Source organism: Mustelus asterias, chromosome 18, assembly GCF_964213995.1.
Source record: "Mustelus asterias chromosome 18, sMusAst1.hap1.1, whole genome shotgun sequence".
Taxonomy (NCBI): domain Eukaryota; kingdom Metazoa; phylum Chordata; class Chondrichthyes; order Carcharhiniformes; family Triakidae; genus Mustelus; species Mustelus asterias.
The window spans coordinates 64,454,537-64,472,539 of NC_135818.1; the positions used below are offsets into that span (position 1 = coordinate 64,454,537).

The 18,003-nt window shown below is 43.3% G+C and overlaps 1 protein-coding gene across 10 annotated transcripts in view; it reads right to left on the reverse strand.

The window, feature by feature from the left end:
- Positions 1 to 17,452, reverse strand: part of prpf39 (PRP39 pre-mRNA processing factor 39 homolog (yeast)) — a 50,650-nt gene extending 33,198 nt beyond the window's left edge. For all 10 annotated transcript variants that reach the window (XR_013500050.1, XR_013500054.1, XR_013500056.1 and 7 more), the window contains exons 1-4: positions 17,165 to 17,452; positions 12,459 to 12,907; positions 6,168 to 6,293; positions 5,338 to 5,456 (exon numbers count right to left, since the gene is read on the reverse strand). Coding sequence is in view for 3 of the 10 variants with exons in the window: in XM_078234170.1 (XP_078090296.1) it covers positions 5,338 to 5,456; positions 6,168 to 6,293; positions 12,459 to 12,907; positions 17,165 to 17,177 (707 nt within the window). In the remaining 7 variants the exon portion in view is untranslated. The remainder of the gene's footprint in view (positions 1 to 5,337; positions 5,457 to 6,167; positions 6,294 to 12,458; positions 12,908 to 17,164) is intronic.
- Positions 17,453 to 18,003: the final 551 nt, after the last annotated feature.

The window sequence follows — 18,003 nt, forward strand, 5'->3', positions numbered from 1 at the left end:
TTGTGGTCATTTTCAAATATATACATGCTTCTGTGATTGGTGCAATTTATAGTTGCGCAACAGTGCTCTTTCAAATTTGAAGCCAGACAAACTAAATACTGGACAGCTGTTAATTCTATGGGCTGGAATTTTCTGGCCGTTCCCACTGGCCGGATCTTCTGGTACAGCCCATGGTGAACCCCCACCATGGGTTTTCTGGCAGTAGGGTGTACATACAACAGGAAACCCCACTGACAGCCATGGGACCACCTTATTGAAATCCAATTCAGCAAGAATAAGCATGCTTCTAAGTATGGGGAGTGATTGTGATCTAATGTTTCAGAGCTAAGATTATGCACATCAAGATCAAGAAAGTACTAAAGGGAAAGGTACAAACAAGAGGTAGAGAAAAAGCAGAAGCAATGGTGACATGTTATTGAACTGGTGATGAAAGGCACACAGCAAGTACTATAAATACTGGATGGAATAGATCAACGCAACTCTGTATGAAGTGACTTTACTAAATTCTTTCTGCATATGACAGTAAGTTATGGCAATTGGTAGTCCTGGAGGATATTTAGAAATTGTAGAGAATGCAGAGCATAAACACTGAGCCGAATATGTAAAGGTCAGCTTCCAGAAGTGGCAACAACCAACTTGAAAAAGTGTGGTGTAAAAGACTGAAGCAGTTAATTCAAATAAGCTGAACATTCTGTGGTCTTCACGTGCAGAACAGTGGGAGCTCAAGTGTCATGTAAATGGCCACGGAACCCTTTTTGCTACAAGCCAAGGAAGACTGGAGCAGGTGCTAACTCAATATCAGCTATCAGAAGGTGAGATTTCATCAAGACTTAAAACATTTATTTCATCTGTCAGAAATATTCTCTCTTGACAAGGACCTATGATGTGGCACATAAAATAATTTTACACCATACTCCAAATGTAATCAGAAAGCTTTACATGTACTGTCTACTTAAAGAAATGACATGTAATTAGGTGAAGGTAATGCAATCCACAGGGTGAGAGTGACAACAAAACAAAGCTCGCACGGGACTTGACTAAAAATTCAATCAAACCAGCAGTGTAACACAACCAACAACTACATTTTGTTTTCATATGCTAAGGAATAGTAGCTTAGCACTGTATGCGAGGACACAGTGGACATAGCTAAGGAATGGAGTTTGTACTGGGGAACCAAGAACAATGGTTTCAATATTCTTGATATTTAACTGAAAGAAATTACTGCTCACTCATTACTCAATGTCTGATAATTTAGTGACAGCATAGGAGTTGAGAGGTGGGGGTGATGTAGAGTTAGACCATAAGATATAGGAGCAGAATTAGGTCATTCGGCAGGTCCCAAGTTCCCCAAAGTCGCAGAAAGGTGTTGTTGATATTGGATTGAAACAGTTGTGCTGCACATTTACTTCCAAGAAAAAAGGGAGTTGAGGTCAAGGATAGCAATTATTTTTATCTAGATACAAGGTTATTGTGTTCCAAGTTGCCATGGGAAAGAGGGCAGAGGAAGCCAATTAATATTAAGTAATAGACTTCCCTACAGATCGGTGAATACCACAGATAGCAGAGATTCAGAAAAGAGAAAAGGTTGCTTGACTTTGCAAGCTACCACAGCGTATGTGGGAGGGAGACAGTCATCAGTCTTAAGAGACATACCACGCAGCCTTCAATAGAATTTGGGGGATTTGTTTTGGCAAGGCCAAAGGGAAGAAAAATAATCGGAACAGGTTTAAGAAACTCCAAAAATCAAAAAAAGCACCTGGCGAGAATCAAAGTTATTATTCAATGAAATGAGAATTATGGAGGCTGAGAGTAGCTGTGATCTGTTTGCTATGAGGATTGCATTCTTCGCAGAATAAGTATACAAGGGAATGGTACTTTGGTAGTTGAAGCCCAAGTTAACTACAAAGACAAAAATGTTGAAGCAATAGCATTTTTTTTCAATTGTTTGCCATAAGGCGAGTTTTAAAATGTGAAACCTTGTTGGATCATTACTTCAGCTAATAATTGGAGGTGTGACTCTTTTTAAAAGTAATCAGGCTCTTACAGAGATAACAAGTGAGAACTGTTAATATCAGCTAACATGGGGACTAGGAAGGGAAGCTGGGTGGTCAGCTGTTTAATGGTAACAGGATTTTGGGTGCAGAAGGTGGGTCTAATAGAAACATAGAAAAACTACAGCACAAACAGGCCCTTCGGCCCACAAGTTGTGCTGAACACATCCCTACCTTCTAGACCTACCTATAACCCTCCAGGAGTCTCTTAAAAGACCCTATTGAGTTTGCCTCCACCACCACTGACGGCAGCCGATTCCACTCACCCACCACCCTCAGTGTGAAAAACGTACCCGTAACATCTCCCCTGTACCTACCCCCCAGCACCTTAAACCTGTGTCCTCTCGTAGCAGGCATTTCCACCTTGGGAAAAAGCCTCCGAGAGTCCACCCGATCTATGCCTCTCAACATCTTATACACCTCTACTAGGTCTCCTCTCATCCTACGTCTCTCCAAGGAGAAAAGACCAAGCTCCCTCAGCCTATCCTCATAAGGCATGCCAATCCAGGCAACATCCTTGTAAATCTCCTCTGCACCCTTTCAATCTTTTCCACATCCTTCCTATAGTGAGGCGACCAGAACAGAGCACAGTACTCCAAGTGGGGTCTGACGAGGGTCTTATATAGCTGCATCATTATCCCCGGACTCCTAAACTCAATCCCTCGATTGATAAAGGCCAGCAAACCATACGCCTTCTTAACCACCTCCTCCACCTGCGGGGCCGATTTCAGAGTCCTATGGACCCGGACCCCAAGGTCCTTCTGATCCTCTACAGTACTAAGAGTCTTTCCCTTTATATTGTACTCCTTCATCCCATTTGACCTACCAAAATGGACCACGACGCATTTATCTGGGTTGAAGTCCATCTGCCACTTGTCTGCCCAGTCTTGCATCCTATCTATGTCCCTCTGTAACTTCTGACATCCCTCCAGACTATCCACAACCCCACCAACATTCGTGTCATTGGCAAACTTACCAACCCATCCCTCCACTTCCTCATCCAGGTCATTTATGAAAATGACAAACAGCAAGGGTCCCAGAACAGATCCCTGGGGCACACCACTGGTGACCGACCTCCATTTAGAAAAAGACCCATCTATACCCACTCTCTGCCTCCTTTGGGCAAGCCAGTTCTGGATCCACCGGGCAGCAGCCCCTTGGATCCCATGCCCTCTCACTTTTTCTAGAAGCCTTGCATGGGGGACCTTATCGAACGCCTTGCTAAAATCCATATAAATCACATCTACCGCCTTCCCTTCGTCAATGTGCTTAGTCACATTTTCGAAGAACTCCACCAGGCTCGTAAGGCACGATCTGCCTTGACAAAGCCATGCTGAGTATTCTTGAGCATACTAAACCTCTCTAAATGCTCATATATCCTGTCCCTCAGGATCTTCTCCATCAGTTTACCAACCACTGAGGTTAGACTCACCGGTCGGTAATTACCTGGGCTATCCCTATTCCCCTTCTTGAAATTTAGGAACCACATCCGCAATCCTCCGGCACCTCTACCGTCTCCATCGACGACGCAAAGATCATCGCCAGAGGCTCTGCAATCTCTTCCCTCGCCTCCCACAGTAACCTGGGTTACATCCCATCCGGACCCAGCGACTTATCTATCTAATGACTTATCTAATGACATAATGAGCTTGGAGAGGTACAAGGCTATGAATAATGAATGAAGCTAAAGAAAGATGCAAGATCAGGATTAAGGTTAGGGAAACTTGAGAAAGTTTGGCCTGGAGGGAAGTGACAGAAGCAGCTGATTGGACAAAGAAGTCCATGAGTTGCTTGCACTTACTGGCGGGAGAGAGGGGAAGAAATGATAAGGGATGTTTAAGGCAGTGCTTTGCAGGTTAGAAAGTAAACCAGGGGTTACTTTTGCATTTCAGGATGATCCAGGAATAGCAATTAGTTTCAGCAGACAAACATGTGACCCAATGTCATTCTATGTGATCCAGCGGTGAATGGTTATACAAATTGTCTGCCATACCCATTCAAGTCTGTGTTCCTTGGGCTTAGGGGAGCAAAGATGAGGGCTAGACTAGGAGGACTGCTGTGGTGAGAGAGTGGTGGTTTCAATGAGAATTATGACAAAGGCTAGGATGATGGTTTGATTGAGAAAATCAGTAGCTGCAGAAATGTTATGGTGAGCCAAATATAAAAAGCTAGACAGTTGGGATTTTGAAGTGCAGTTGTAAGTGAAGTGGGGGATAGTTTCTTTCCAGGGAATAATATTGGAACACAGAAAGTGGTTGGGGGGGTGGAGCGATAAAAAAGTGATCAGAGAAGGCCTTATTTGTAATTGATACGATAGCAGTAGTGACACTAGGGAAGATAGCAAGGTGAAGGGCAGGCCATGAATAAGGATTGGAGAGTACATACAGGAACAGATTCAAGGAGAATAAAGAGGTAGGAGAGGAGAGAAAACATGAATGAGTTGAGATGGAGGTTGAAATCATCCAGGATGAGCAGTTGTTCAATGGAAGGGCTCAGGGAGAAAAGCAGTGAAGGTAGCTTGGAGTTTTTAAAAAAAATGGTACTTGGATGAGCAGTAGAGAATGAAGATTTTAAATGGGAAGTGAAGGGTTTTTTTCCCCCTAGACAAAGCTAAGCAGAGGATAACGATAGGCAAATCTGACCTGCAAGCAAAGAGTGAAAGAATAATTCAGGTACTGGCAATCAGGCAATTTTTTGTGAAGGGGAAGTTGTTTGAAATATTATGGCAAGTTTGTCATCTGTATAGGAGGAGCTACATTTTATCTATATATAACTCACTTATTGGTTGTGTTTCCAATCTCTTGCTCCAAAACATTGCTTTAGACTACTCTGCCCCACAGTAATGTTTTCTATTAAGCACAAATATATTGAGGTACAAAGCATAGGCTACAGATCTAAAATTCATCACTGGCCAAAACTTTAAAAGTTGAGCAGAACAAGACAAAGATAAAGTGAAGAAATTTAAAATTATAGGACTCATGTCGAAGGTTTTATAAAGTGAATCTACATTTAAGTTACAGTGAACTGCAACGCAAAACATTCTGTATTACAAAACAAACAGGCTTATGTTCTAAACTTTCATAATTCTATGAAGCATGAAGGCACTTGGTTGACAAATTACTGATTTATTGTTTTTTTTAATAAATCGTACAGTAAAGCTGACTTTTTGAAACAAAAAATCAGTTTTGGTGCAGATAAGCTTCAAATTGAGAAGTTTGGTAATATGGTGTGAATTGAATCAAGATGCATTTTCTTTTGTCAGATTCAGGTACCAATTCAATATTACCTTTTTATTTGGGCATCCGTCTCTGGACAGTTGCTATCCAAGATCTCTTTTAAGAAATTGATATAGTGAAGCCAAAGATCAATGCTAAGAGGTATTGCTTGAAGTCCTTGTCGGTACACCTGTGACAAAAAGGGTTCTAGTAATAACTAAAGCTTATTAACAGAAAACCACCAGAGTCTGTACACCGAAAATGTTACTTTCCGGATAACCGTTTTCAGAAAAGCAGATAAAAATCAGGAATTTGTTTGAATAATCTGCCATTACCATTGTGTGGAGGGTGGAAAGAACATCACAATGTTCTGCTCTCCACGCGTACAGCCTTGATCTTCAGAGTGAGAGATGGCTCCTGCTTTCTGACCAGGTAGGGCAGGCTTGGGGTACAGACCATAGGGCACAGACCCATTAGAACATCACTGACAGCCTCTAACCACAAATGTAATAAAGTTCAGCAAAAATAGAAACACAAACATAAAATAAGGAAAAACCAATTAAAATTAAAGCACCCAATTAAAACTGTCAGAAAAGCCCTGCCCTACTTGTTAAACTGCATTGATTTGTACTGCAAAGCTTGACAAACTGTAGTACTAATGAACCTGTTAACAAAGAGAGAAGACATTAGCTGAAAACTGCTAAGGGTAAATGTTTTATTTCAAATGTGAAAATGTGGATGAGACCATCTACTAAAAGCCAAGATCAAACTCTCAAAATCTTGCAAAAACTTGAGCTTGTGTTTTAGCTTTTGAGTAGAAGCTGGCTTGGAGTAGTAGTCTGAGACAAGACCAGGTTAAAATTAAAAATGAAAAGAAAGCAAAAAGACAGTCACAAGTCACCTCTTCTGCCTGTTGCACGTTGTCATGTCGCCGCTCAAGATCAGCATACTTTTTCCAATAGCCATAACAATATGGGTAGTGGGACAAAAAGTGATCAAAAGCTTTTCTGGCTGCCAGGATGTGGTTCTGCAAAGAGGATAACGTGCTTCAGTTTATTTTAGCATATTCACATGTATGTTGCATCAATTTTTGTTTCTAATTAACATATATTAACTTAAGTGACTTACTATTGATGTTTATCATCACATACACATTTGAGCTACAAAGTACAGCAGCCTGGGTATCAAACATTTTTTTACAGTTCGGGTCAGAAACTCCAAAATGTTTTATGGAGCCCGCCTGGATCATAAGTTTTGCACCTTGAATTTGGCTAGGATAAGCATATGTTTCACTTCAGGTATGATTCAAATGACCCAATAGGGAGCTTTTATCAAACAAAGTTTATTTAAGAATATAATTAACATGTATGGAAAAATTAATAACTTTTATCAATTACAAACAAAAAAGCAAAACCACAATAATGTATAACCCTTAACTACATCTAAGATGTTCCAATTAATCAAAACCTTCCATAGACAAACCCCTTAAACAAGTTCAATACAGCAAAGTCTTATGCTCACGTGATAATGGAATTAAGTCCTTTGGTTGGAGAATTAAAAATTCTCAGTCTTGTAAGTTCTAGTAGTCCTCTTGACACACCCAGAACCCCAGGTAGGCTCTGATCAAGCCACCAACAACAGATTTTCTACTCCAGGAAGGATTTCAGCTAACCCGCAGAATTTCCAAAACCAGGGAGAGAGAGCGAGCTTGCTTTCCCTTTTAAAACGCAAACTAAACAGCAGCTCAAACCGAAAACAAAATAACTCCTGTCACCTGGCCTGCCAACCAGTTCTTCTCTTAATAATGCAGAGTCACAAACATCCCAGTAAAAATAAACAAACCCCATTTAAACAGCAATAAAAAGACTCCTCCAGACAAACTGGTGCCATAATGAGAAAACTGAAGCCAAAAAGGCTTGTTTACAATGCCAGAAAACAGGATTTAGAAAAAATAAATCTCTTAAAGGTACACCAACGTCACACATTTCAAATTCACATCTTCCATTTGGTGCACAATCTTTTGCTGGCATTGTAGAAACTCTGCAATAACAAAGTCGTTGGCATAGAAGGAGGCATTTTAGACCTCATGCCCACGTCAGCTCTCTGTAGAGAAACTCGCTTCTATTTTTCCACTCTTTCCCCGTAGTCCAGCAAATTTCTTTCCCCCCAAGTGCTCAAATTGTCTTTTAAAACAAATGATCCATCCCCACTCACATTAGGGCAGCACGGTGGCACAGCGGTTAGCACTGCTGCCTCACAGTGCCAGGGACCCAGGTTCGATTCCCAGCTTGGGTCACTGTCTATGTGGAGTCTGCACATTCTCCCCGTGTCTGCATGGGTTTCCTCCGGTTGCTCTGGTTTCCTCCCACAGTCCAAAGATGTGCGGGTCAGGTGGATTGGCCATGCTAAATTGCCCTTAGTGTCCAGGAGGACTGGCTGGGGTAAATATGTGGGATTGTGGGGATAGAGCCTGGGTGGGATTGTGGTCAGTGCAGACTTGATGGGCTGGATGGTCTCCTTCTGCACTGTGAGATTCTATGGATTCTATGGTTCTTGTTGGTAGTGTATTCCATGTTATCACCAGTCATTATGTAAAAATGTTTTTCTTTACATTCTTTCTGCATCTTTTGCCCAAAACCCTAAATCTGTGTCTCTTAGGTCCTTGCACCACCAGCTAATGAGAATAGTTTTACTTTGTCTACCTAAACACATCATAATCTTCTGGATCTCTCTCACACTCCCCCAAAGCTCTTTGTAATGAGAATATTATTGTTAATTATTATATTATTCTAAAATCCTTCATCCCTGGAACCATCTCAAGGGCTTTCACACCTTTCCCTAAAGAGTGGTGACCAAATTTGGACACCACTTCATTGTGTTGTAGTCAACAATTTATAACTGTTCGGTATAACTTTCCTGCTTTTGTATTCAATACCTGATCTTTGAACTACAAGTCAACAAACGTCCTAATGCACAAAGCACTTGCTGTCACCACTCTGTTGTATCACAATGAAATCTGGACTGCATATCAGCCCCACATAACAGCATCAGAGAATTTCCCTCAGCAACATGCTCCAGATTTGTCAAACAAATGTTAGTGTCCTTCTTGAAGTTCCACAAGCATTCAGGCAAGACTCCTCAAAAATCAATACCAATAGACTCAGCCAGTTGGCCAAAGAGCATCTCGCCAGCCAGGTCCTATTCTCTCAATTCTCAAATGGCGAGCATTCCAGGGAGGACAAACAAAGCATTTCAAGCATTGTCAGAGTTTTCCTTAACACACTGCAACATTTTCATTAATGACCAGGAGGAGCTTGCTACCAATCATTCAAAATGGTGACAACATATCCACTACGTAACAAGAACTTAATAATTAAGTGGCATAGCGGCAGAGAAGGAAGAAAAGGATTGCACTCCAATCCTCTTACTTCATCGGACATAGAACAAAGAACAAAGAACAGTACAGCACAGGAAACAGGCCCTTCAGCCCTCCAAGCCTGTGCCGCTCCTTGGTCCAACTAGACCAATCGTTTGTATCCCTCCATTCCCAGGCTGCTCATGTGACTATCCAGGTAAGTCTTAAACGATGTCAGCGTGCCTGCCTCCACCACCCTACTTGGCAGCGCATTCCAGGCCCCCACCACCCTCTGTGTAAAAAACGTCCCTCTGATGTCTGAGTTATACTTCGCCCCTCTCAGCTTGAGCCCGTGACCCCTCGTGATCGTCACCTCCGACCTGGGAAAAAGCTTCCCACTGTTCACCCTATCTATACCCTTCATAATCTTGTATACCTCTATTAGATCTCCCCTCATTTTCTGTCTTTCCAAGGAGAACAACCCCAGTCTACTCAATCTCTCCTCATAGCTAAGACCCTCCATACCAGGCAACATCCTGGTAAACCTTCTCTGCACTCTCTCCAATGCCTCCACGTCCTTCTGGTAGTGCGGCGACCAGAACTGGACGCAGTACTCCAAATGTGGCCTAACCAGCGTTCTATACAGCTGCATCATCAGACTCCAGCTTTTATACTCTATACCCCGTCCTATAAAGGCAAGCATACCATATGCCTTCTTCACCACCTTCTCCACCTGTGTTGCCACCTTCAAGGATTTGTGGACTTGCACACCTAGGTCCCTCTGTGTTTCTATACTCCTGATGACTCTGCCATTTATTGTATAACTCCTCCCTACATTATTCCTTCCAAAATGCATCACTTCGCATTTATCCGGATTAAATTCCATCTGCCACCTCTCCGCCCAATTTTCCAGCCTATCTGTATCCTGCTGTATTGCCCGACAATGCTCTTCGCTATCCGCAATTCCAGCCATCTTCGTGTCATCCGCAAACTTGCTGATTACACCAGTTACACCTTCTTCCAAATCATTTATATATATCACAAATAGCAGAGGTCCTAGTACAGAGCCCTGCGGAACACCACTGGTCACAGACCTCCAGCCGGAAAAAGACCCTTCGACCACTACCCTCTGTCTCCTATGGCCAAGCCAGTTCTCCACCCATCGAGCCACTTCTCCTTGTATCCCATGAGCCTTAACCTTCTTAACCAACCTGCCATGTGGGACTTTGTCAAATGCCTTACTGAAATCCATATAGATGACATCCACGGCCCTTCCTTCATCAACCGTTTTTGTCACTTCCTCCTCCCTGCTACCCTTCTTAAACAACGGGACCACATTCGCTATCCTCCAATCCTCAGGGACCTCACCCGTGTCCAAAGAAGCGACAAAGATTTCCGTCAGAGGCCCAGCAATTTCACCTCTCGTCTCCCTGAGCAGTCGAGGATAGATGCCATCAGGCCCTGGGGCTTTGTCAGTTTTAATGTTCCCTAAAAAACCTAACACTTCCTCTCTTGTAACGGAGATTTTCTCTAATGGGTCAACAGCTCCCTCCGAGACACTCCCGGTTAACACGCCCCTCTCCTTTGTGAATACCGATGCAAAGTATTCATTTAGGATCTCCCCTATTCCCTTGGGTTCTAAGCATAATTCCCCTCCTTTGTCCCTGAGAGGTCCGATTTTCTCCCTGACAACTCTTTTGTTCCTAACGTATGAATAGAATGCCTTAGGATTCTCCTTAATCCTGCCTGCCAAGAACATCTCGTGACCTCTTTTTGCCCTTCTAACTCCCCGTTTGAGATCTTTCCTACTCTCTCTGTATTCCTCCAGAGCTCCATCTGTTTTCAGTTGCCTGGACTTAACGTACGCCTCCCTTTTCATTTTAATCAGATCCTCAATTTCCCTGGTTATCCACGGCTCTCGAATCCTACCTTTCCTATCTTTCCTTTTTACAGGCACATGCCTATCCTGCAGCCTTATCAATAGTTCCTTAAAAGACTCCCACATGCCAGACGCGGACTTGCCCTCCATATATGGAGACCAAGATCTCATGTGCTTTGCTAACTACTCTCTACTTGAGCAAACTGTGAAAGACTTCAAGTAAAATCTGAGCCATGGAAAGCAGCAGTCTGAAGTAGCTGTGTAATCACAGTAAGAATGTCTTGTCTGTCCAGGTGGACAGTTTAAAACAAAATGGAACAACGAAGGGAGGAAGTTGTCTAGTGCAGCAAACAGGATTAGGGTATGGACATTAACACATGTTCAGACTGTTACTTTAGATCATGGAACTGAGGGGACACCACTTTTGCCAATTAATAAGTCAGGTTAAGGTTTTGTCAACAGAAGTCAGACTGCAAAAATTTTTAGGAAGACAATGGTGTACCTAAAGAACCTTAATTTTCAATCCCTTTGGTTCTAAATTTATATCCTTTAGTATCCTGACTTCTTAATTGGCAAAAGTGGTGTCCCCTCTGTTACTTGATCTAAAGTCCCTCAAAACGTAACACACCTCAATCTGACCACTTTTATACTTCCCTACTTTATGATATTTGATAAACACTGCACTGTGTTTCTGCACTGTAAGGTTTCTATGATTTCTTCTATGAAACATGTAAATATTCACAAATATGAGTGAATTGAAAAGTCCACCAGATTTGGCGTTCTGTGCATTACAAATAATTAATTCTCAATTAGTACAAAAAGTAAAATACTGCTGATGCTGAAAATCTGAAATTAAAAAAATGCTGGAAATACATAGCAAGTCAGAACCAAGTCAGAAATGACAAACACAAGGGATTACAAGTTCAAGGTAAGGGGGGCAAGGTTCAATACAGATATGCGGGGGATGTATTTTACACAGAGGATGGTGGGGGCCTGGAATGCACTCCCAAGCAAGGTGGTTGAGACAGACACGCTAGGATCATTTTAAGACTTATCTAGATAGCCACATGAACAGACTGGGAATAGAGGGATACAAACGGATGGTCTAGTTAGGAACACATGATCGGTGCAGGCTTGGAGGGCCGAAGGACCTTTTCCTGTGCTGTATTGTTCTTTGTCTGGCAGCATCAAGAAAGGAACAGAGTTAACATTTCAAGTTGACGGCCTTTCATCAGAAAGGGGCAGCACGGTGGCATAGTGGTTAGCACTGCAGCCTCACAGCTCCAGGGACCCCGGTTGAATTCCGGCTTTGGGTGACACTGTGTGGTGTTTGTACATTCTTCCCATGTTTGCCTTCGGGTGCTCTGGTTTCCTCCCAGTCCAAAGATGTGTGGGTTAGGTTGATTGGCCATGCTAAATTGTCCCTTAGTGTCCTAAGATATGTAGGTTAGGGAGATTAGCAGGGTAAATACGTGGCGTTATGGGGATAGTGGCTGGGTGGGATTGTTGTCGCTGCAGGCTCGATGGGCCAAATGGCCTCCTTTAGCACTGTTGGGATTCTATTCTATGAGAGCAATTCTGATGGAAGATTAATCTGAAATGTTAACTGTTCCTTGCTCCACAGTTGCTAGCAGATTTGCTGAGTAATTCCAATATTTTTTGTTATTTTTAATTAGTGATTAGCAAGAACTTTTGCAAGCACCAGCAATAAAACAGTTAATAATGAAATTAAGCCGTGTGTACACTAACCTGAGACCACATGATAAACAAAGAACATGTCTACTTCTAGCTATATTTTAGGTGATAAAACAAAACTACAAAGGAATCAATGGGTGGGAATTTCCAACCACGCTCGCCCCAAAACTGGAAAATCCCATCCGAGATCAATGGACCTTTGCATGGTCCGTCACCCATTAGCTACGATTCCCCCAGATATTTCCGACAATCTGCTCACTCACCTCTTGTTCCACATACTGCAACAAGTATGTCCAGCCTGTGAAGTCCTGGGGATTGTCCTCAACCACCTTCCAAAACTTCTCATACTCTGTAGGAAAGGGGATCTCTGAATCATTCAGTTCTACATTTTCTACATCTCCCACTATTCTCTCAGGTGAGGAGTTCTCAGGTTGAGATTCAGTGTCCATTGATGCCGATCCTTCAGGTGATTCAACTTGCACTGATGTCTCTGTCAAATCTAAGGGTTTCAAACTGACTTCTTGTGTGCCAACTTTATTCTCACCAACTGTAGCATTAGATTTAGAACTGTTGGTTTCATCAGAAGGCTCCAAGTTTGGCACGAGCATCACGTTTGGAAGAGAACTGCCGGTAGCGGAAATACTTTTGTGCAAGTCGCATTCATCTGCAGAGTTAAGTCCGTCATTCTGTGTTGACGCCGTCCGATTTGAATCTTAATGGGAAATAATGGAAAAATCAGTGACCATGATTACATAACGGAGAAAATGTCAAACTTCATTCCTGTCTTACCAAAAATGCAAATTTGTCACAACAACCTCTTCTTTTCAAGCAAAGGTCCCCACGAGCCAACCTCTTTCAACACAATGGGATGTAGACCATCAGATCAGGGGATTTATCTACTTGAAGTCCCATTAATTTCCCTAGTACTTTAAAAAACTAATATTAATGTTTTGCAATTTCACATTTAGACCAGCCCCTTGATTCTTCATCACTTCTGGGAGGTCTTTAGTATTTTCCTCCATGAAGAAAGCCGAGAAGCATTTCTTTAGTTTCTCTACCAATTCCTCATTCCCCATTATAAATTTTCCTGATTCCACATGTAATGGATCCAATTTGTTTTACTAATAATTTCCTTTTTATATGCCTGTAGCTTTTACAATTTGTTTTTATGTTTCTCACTGGTTTACTCTCATTCTATTTCCCCTTTCTTAAACTTTTTCTTTGTCCTCCTTTGCAGAATTCTAAAATTCTCCCAATCTTTAGGGTTACCATTTTTTTGATCCAATACAATTCTTGATGTATTCCATTAGCCATAGCTGGAACACATCCCTTGCTGGGTTTTTGGGCATTAAAGGAATATATTTTTGTTGTAAACTATGTATTAGTTCTTTAACTGCTAGCCCATACCTGTTGACCATCATACCTTCAATAGTTTCCCAGCCACCACAACCAATTTGCCTCTGATACCTTCATAGTTTTAGAGACATGTTAACAATCATGCTTTTTTAAAAATTATTCATTTACAGAATGTGGGGTTTCCCTGTAGGTGTAGATACATCCATCCACAGTGCTGTTAGGGAATTTCAGGATTTGGACGAAGCAACAGTGACGGAATAGCAATATATTTTTAAGTCAGGATGGTGAGGATGGGAACTTGCAGGTAGTGGCATTCCCACGCGTCTGCTGCCCATCCTTCTAGGTGGTAGAAGTTGTGGATATGGAAGATGCCACCTTAGGAGCTTTGGTGAGTTCTTGCAGTGCGAATTGTAGATAGTACGCACTGCTGCCACTGTTCGGCAGCTGTGGTGGGAGTGAATATTTGTGGAAGGGGTGCCAATCAAGCAGGCTGTTTTATCATGGGTGGTGTTGAGCTTAGTGTTGTTGGAACTGCACTCATTCAGGCAAGGGGAGAGTATCTCATCACACTCCTGACTCGTGCCTTGTAGATATTAGACAGGCTTTGGGAATTCATGACGCGAGTTACTTCCCACAGGATTCTAGGCTTCTTACCTGCTCTTGTAGCCATAATATAAATCAGAGTATAACCAACCAATTGCATTAAAATGTTAGAAGTTATTCAACCAAAAGCAAATCAAACTTTAAAAAACGTATTTAATACAACTGCAATTCTAAGTTCTAATATTTTCACAATTGGGTCTATAAGAGGGCCCCAACATCATATCTTCACTATTTAAAAATGCTTCAGTAATATATGGTTTTATATAGTAATATATGATTATACCCTTACTTTGCACAATGCTTAACCTGGGGTGATGCGCACGGGTTTTTCAAAAGTCAGAGAGACAGTTAGACCCCAGAAGTGGGGAACAGACAGCACTGGACCTGTCAGGGACTTTCTTCTGGGAGGGGAGGATAAAGGGAGCATGAAGCTCAACTCCCTCACTACCTCTGGGGAGCAAGAGAGCACCAGACCTACAAGGGATAACCACCAAACAGCGTGCCCAGTTTGAAAAATCCAAGAATGATGTCACAGGAAAGCGGTAAACTGATTGGTTGGTGAGTAACTGCTATTAAGGACTGTGTTTAAATAACTGAAACCTAAATAAATAAACAAGAAGGGAACAAAGTTAGAAGGATAAAGGAGTAAAGAAAAAGTGAATCTCAGAGCAGAAAAGACAGTAAGAGCAGAGTGCAAGTTTACATCGCCTGAGGAAATCTAAACAGCTGTTTGAGCAAGTGCAGTTGGGTAGGTACTTACTACCACTATTGGCTATAATTAAGATATCATTTTGTGATTCATTGTTGTAAGAAATATATTCTATAATAACAGAGAAGACATCGTTGACATTGTTTGATATTAAATGATTAATTTAACTTAAAGGGGTAAGACATGGCAGAAGCGCTCCAAGCCGTAGTCGGCTCTTCTTGCTCCATGTGGGAAACCAGGAACGTTTCCAGTTCCCAGGACCAACATGTGTGCATGATGTGTCTCCAGCTGCAGCTCCTAGAAGCCTAGGTTTTGGAGCTAGAGCAATGTCTGGGGACACTGTGGAGCATCCGCAAAGACGATTGTGGATAGCATGTATAAAGAAGTGGTCACACCACAGGTTCAGACTCCACAGGTGGGAAGGGAATAGGTGAACACCAGACAGAGCAAGAGGACTAGACAGGCAGTGCAGAAACCTCATGTGGCCATTCCCCTGCAAAACAGAAGTATCATTTTGGATACTGTTGAGAGGAATGGCCTCTCAGGGAATGTAACTAGTGGATTTGACCAAGGAGAAGTGGTGGATGTAATTTATTTAGACTTTCAGACGGCTTCTGACAAGTCTCACATAGCAGACTACTATGTAAAGTTAAAGCACATGGGATTGCAGGTAGTGTCTTGGGATGGATAGAAAGCTGGTTAGCAGATAGGAAACAAAGGGTTGGCATAAATGGGTCTTTTTCTGATTGGCAGGCAGTGACTAGTGGGGTACCGCAGGGATCTATTTTACGACCCCAACTATTCACATTATATGTTAATGATTTGGAAGAGGAAACAAAATATCTTCAAATTGGCCGATGATACAAAGTTGTGTGGGAGGGTGAGCTGTGAGGAGGATGCAGAGATGCTTCAACATGATTTGGACAGGCTGAATGAGTGGTCATATGCATGACTGATGCAGTATGTGGATAAAAGTGAGGTTATTCATGTTTGTAACAAAAATAGGAAAGCAGCTCATTTGAATTGGTGTAAATTGAGAGCGGTGGTTACTCCGAGACCTTGACATCCTTGTTCGTCAGTTACTGAAAGTAAGCACACAGGTACAGCAGGCAGTAAAGGCGGCAAATGGTATGTTGGCCTTCATAGCAAGAGTATAGGAGTGAAATGTTTTACTTTAATTGTATAGGGCATTAATGAGGCCACACCTTGAGTAGTATGTGCAGTTTTGGTGTCCTTATCTGAGGAGGGATTTTCTTTTTATGGAGTACAGCAACGTTTTACCAGGCTGATTCCTGGGATGGCAGGACTGGCATACAAGGAGAGACTAAGTCAGTTAGGATTATATTTATTGGAGTTTAGAAGAGTGAGAGGGACTCTCAGAAACTCACAAAATTCAAACAGGGTTAGACAGGGTAGATTCAGAAAGAATGTTCCCGATGGTGGGGGAATCCAGAACCAGTGATCATAGTTTAAGGAAAAGTCAACTTTTTAAGACTGAGGCAAGGAGAAATTTCTTCACCCAGAGTGTGGTAAATCTGTGGAATTCACTACCACAGTAAATAGTTGAGACCAGAACATTGTGATTTCAAGAAGGAATATAGTTGTTGGAGCTAAAGGGATCAAGGAATATGGGGGTAGGCAAGATCAGGGTGCTGAATTTATTTAGCAGCCATGGTCATAATGAATGGCAGATTAAGCTCGAGGGGCCGAACGGCCGACTCCTGCTTCTATTTTGTACACATGTTTCCAAGTGCAGGAGGTCCCCCGACGGTAAATCCTGAAAGGAGGAGGACTCTGCTGTAGATGTCTGCTTCCTGTGTCCTCCAAGATTGTCACTATGTCGGGCTTCCCAAAAAAGATTTAAAAACAAAACTTCATGGAACAAGTGCGCTCTCAAACGATCATGTTGAAAACTAAGTACAGTAAACTCCATGCTAATGCTGGGACCTGACTTCACGGCCCTTGGCAGCTGCCACAAGTGAGGAAAGAGAGAGCGCTAATATATTTAGACTCGGCTCTGCGCTACCACTTTAGGACATCTGCGAGCAGCCGCCATCAGTGGAGGGAGGAGGAGACACCCGCCCACTCATCCACCCACTCGCACACAAGGGGAAAAGCGTCAACCCAGGCTGAAACCTCCCACCACCACAGGCCGGAAAGCCCGTCCTGGAGTAATGCTCTGAGAAAGCCCATCCGCGGCAGAAGTAAGACTGGAGTGAGGCCAAAGGCCAGACCCACTAAACAGCGGCGGGCTCCTGCCGCCTTTCCTTCGACACAGCGCAGTCGGTCGCCCGCACTCACCTCGCGCTTCCATGCTGCCGACCGTTGAAGCAGTTGCTGCTCGCGCTACCGTCGCTCCTTCTGTAGGCGCAGGCGCTGCTTGCACTCTCCCTTCACAGTGCTGCCCCCTCAACGCGCTGGCGCCGCTTGCACTCTCCCTTCACAGTGCGGCCCCCTCAACGCGCAGGCGCCGCTTGCACTCTCCCTTCACAGTGCTGCCCCCTCAACGCGCAGGTGCCGCTTGCACTCTCCCTTCACAGGGCTGCCCCCACAACGCGCAGGCGCCGCTTGCACTCTCCCTTCAGTGCTGCCCCCTCAACGCGCATGCGCCGATTGCACTCCCTTCACAGCGCTGCCCCCTCAACGCGCATGCGCCGATTGCACTCCCTTCAGTGTGCTGCCCCCCAACGCGCAGGCGCCGCTTGGACCCCCGTCCCTTCAGTGTGCTGCCCCTATTCCGCATGAACGCGCAGGCGCCGCTGGCACCCTCCCTTCAGAGTGCGCTGGTAAGATGTCTCACAACACCAGGTTAAAGTCCAACAGGTTTATTTGGAATCAGGTGCTTTTGGAGCCCTGCTCCTTCATAAGGTTCTTCTGTACTCAACACCAACAACTGCCATTCTCCAGCTACAATTCTACAACTCATCCGCTTCACATTGGACCACAATGTCTTCACCTTTGACAACCGGTTCTTCATCCAGACACACAGAACAGCCATGGGGGCCAAATTTGCACCTCAATTCACACATCTTCATGCACAAGTTCAAACAAGACCTCTTCACTGCACCGGGCCTTTAGCCAACGCTATACACCAGATACATCGATGACATTTTCTGCCTTTGGACTTATCATCAGATGAA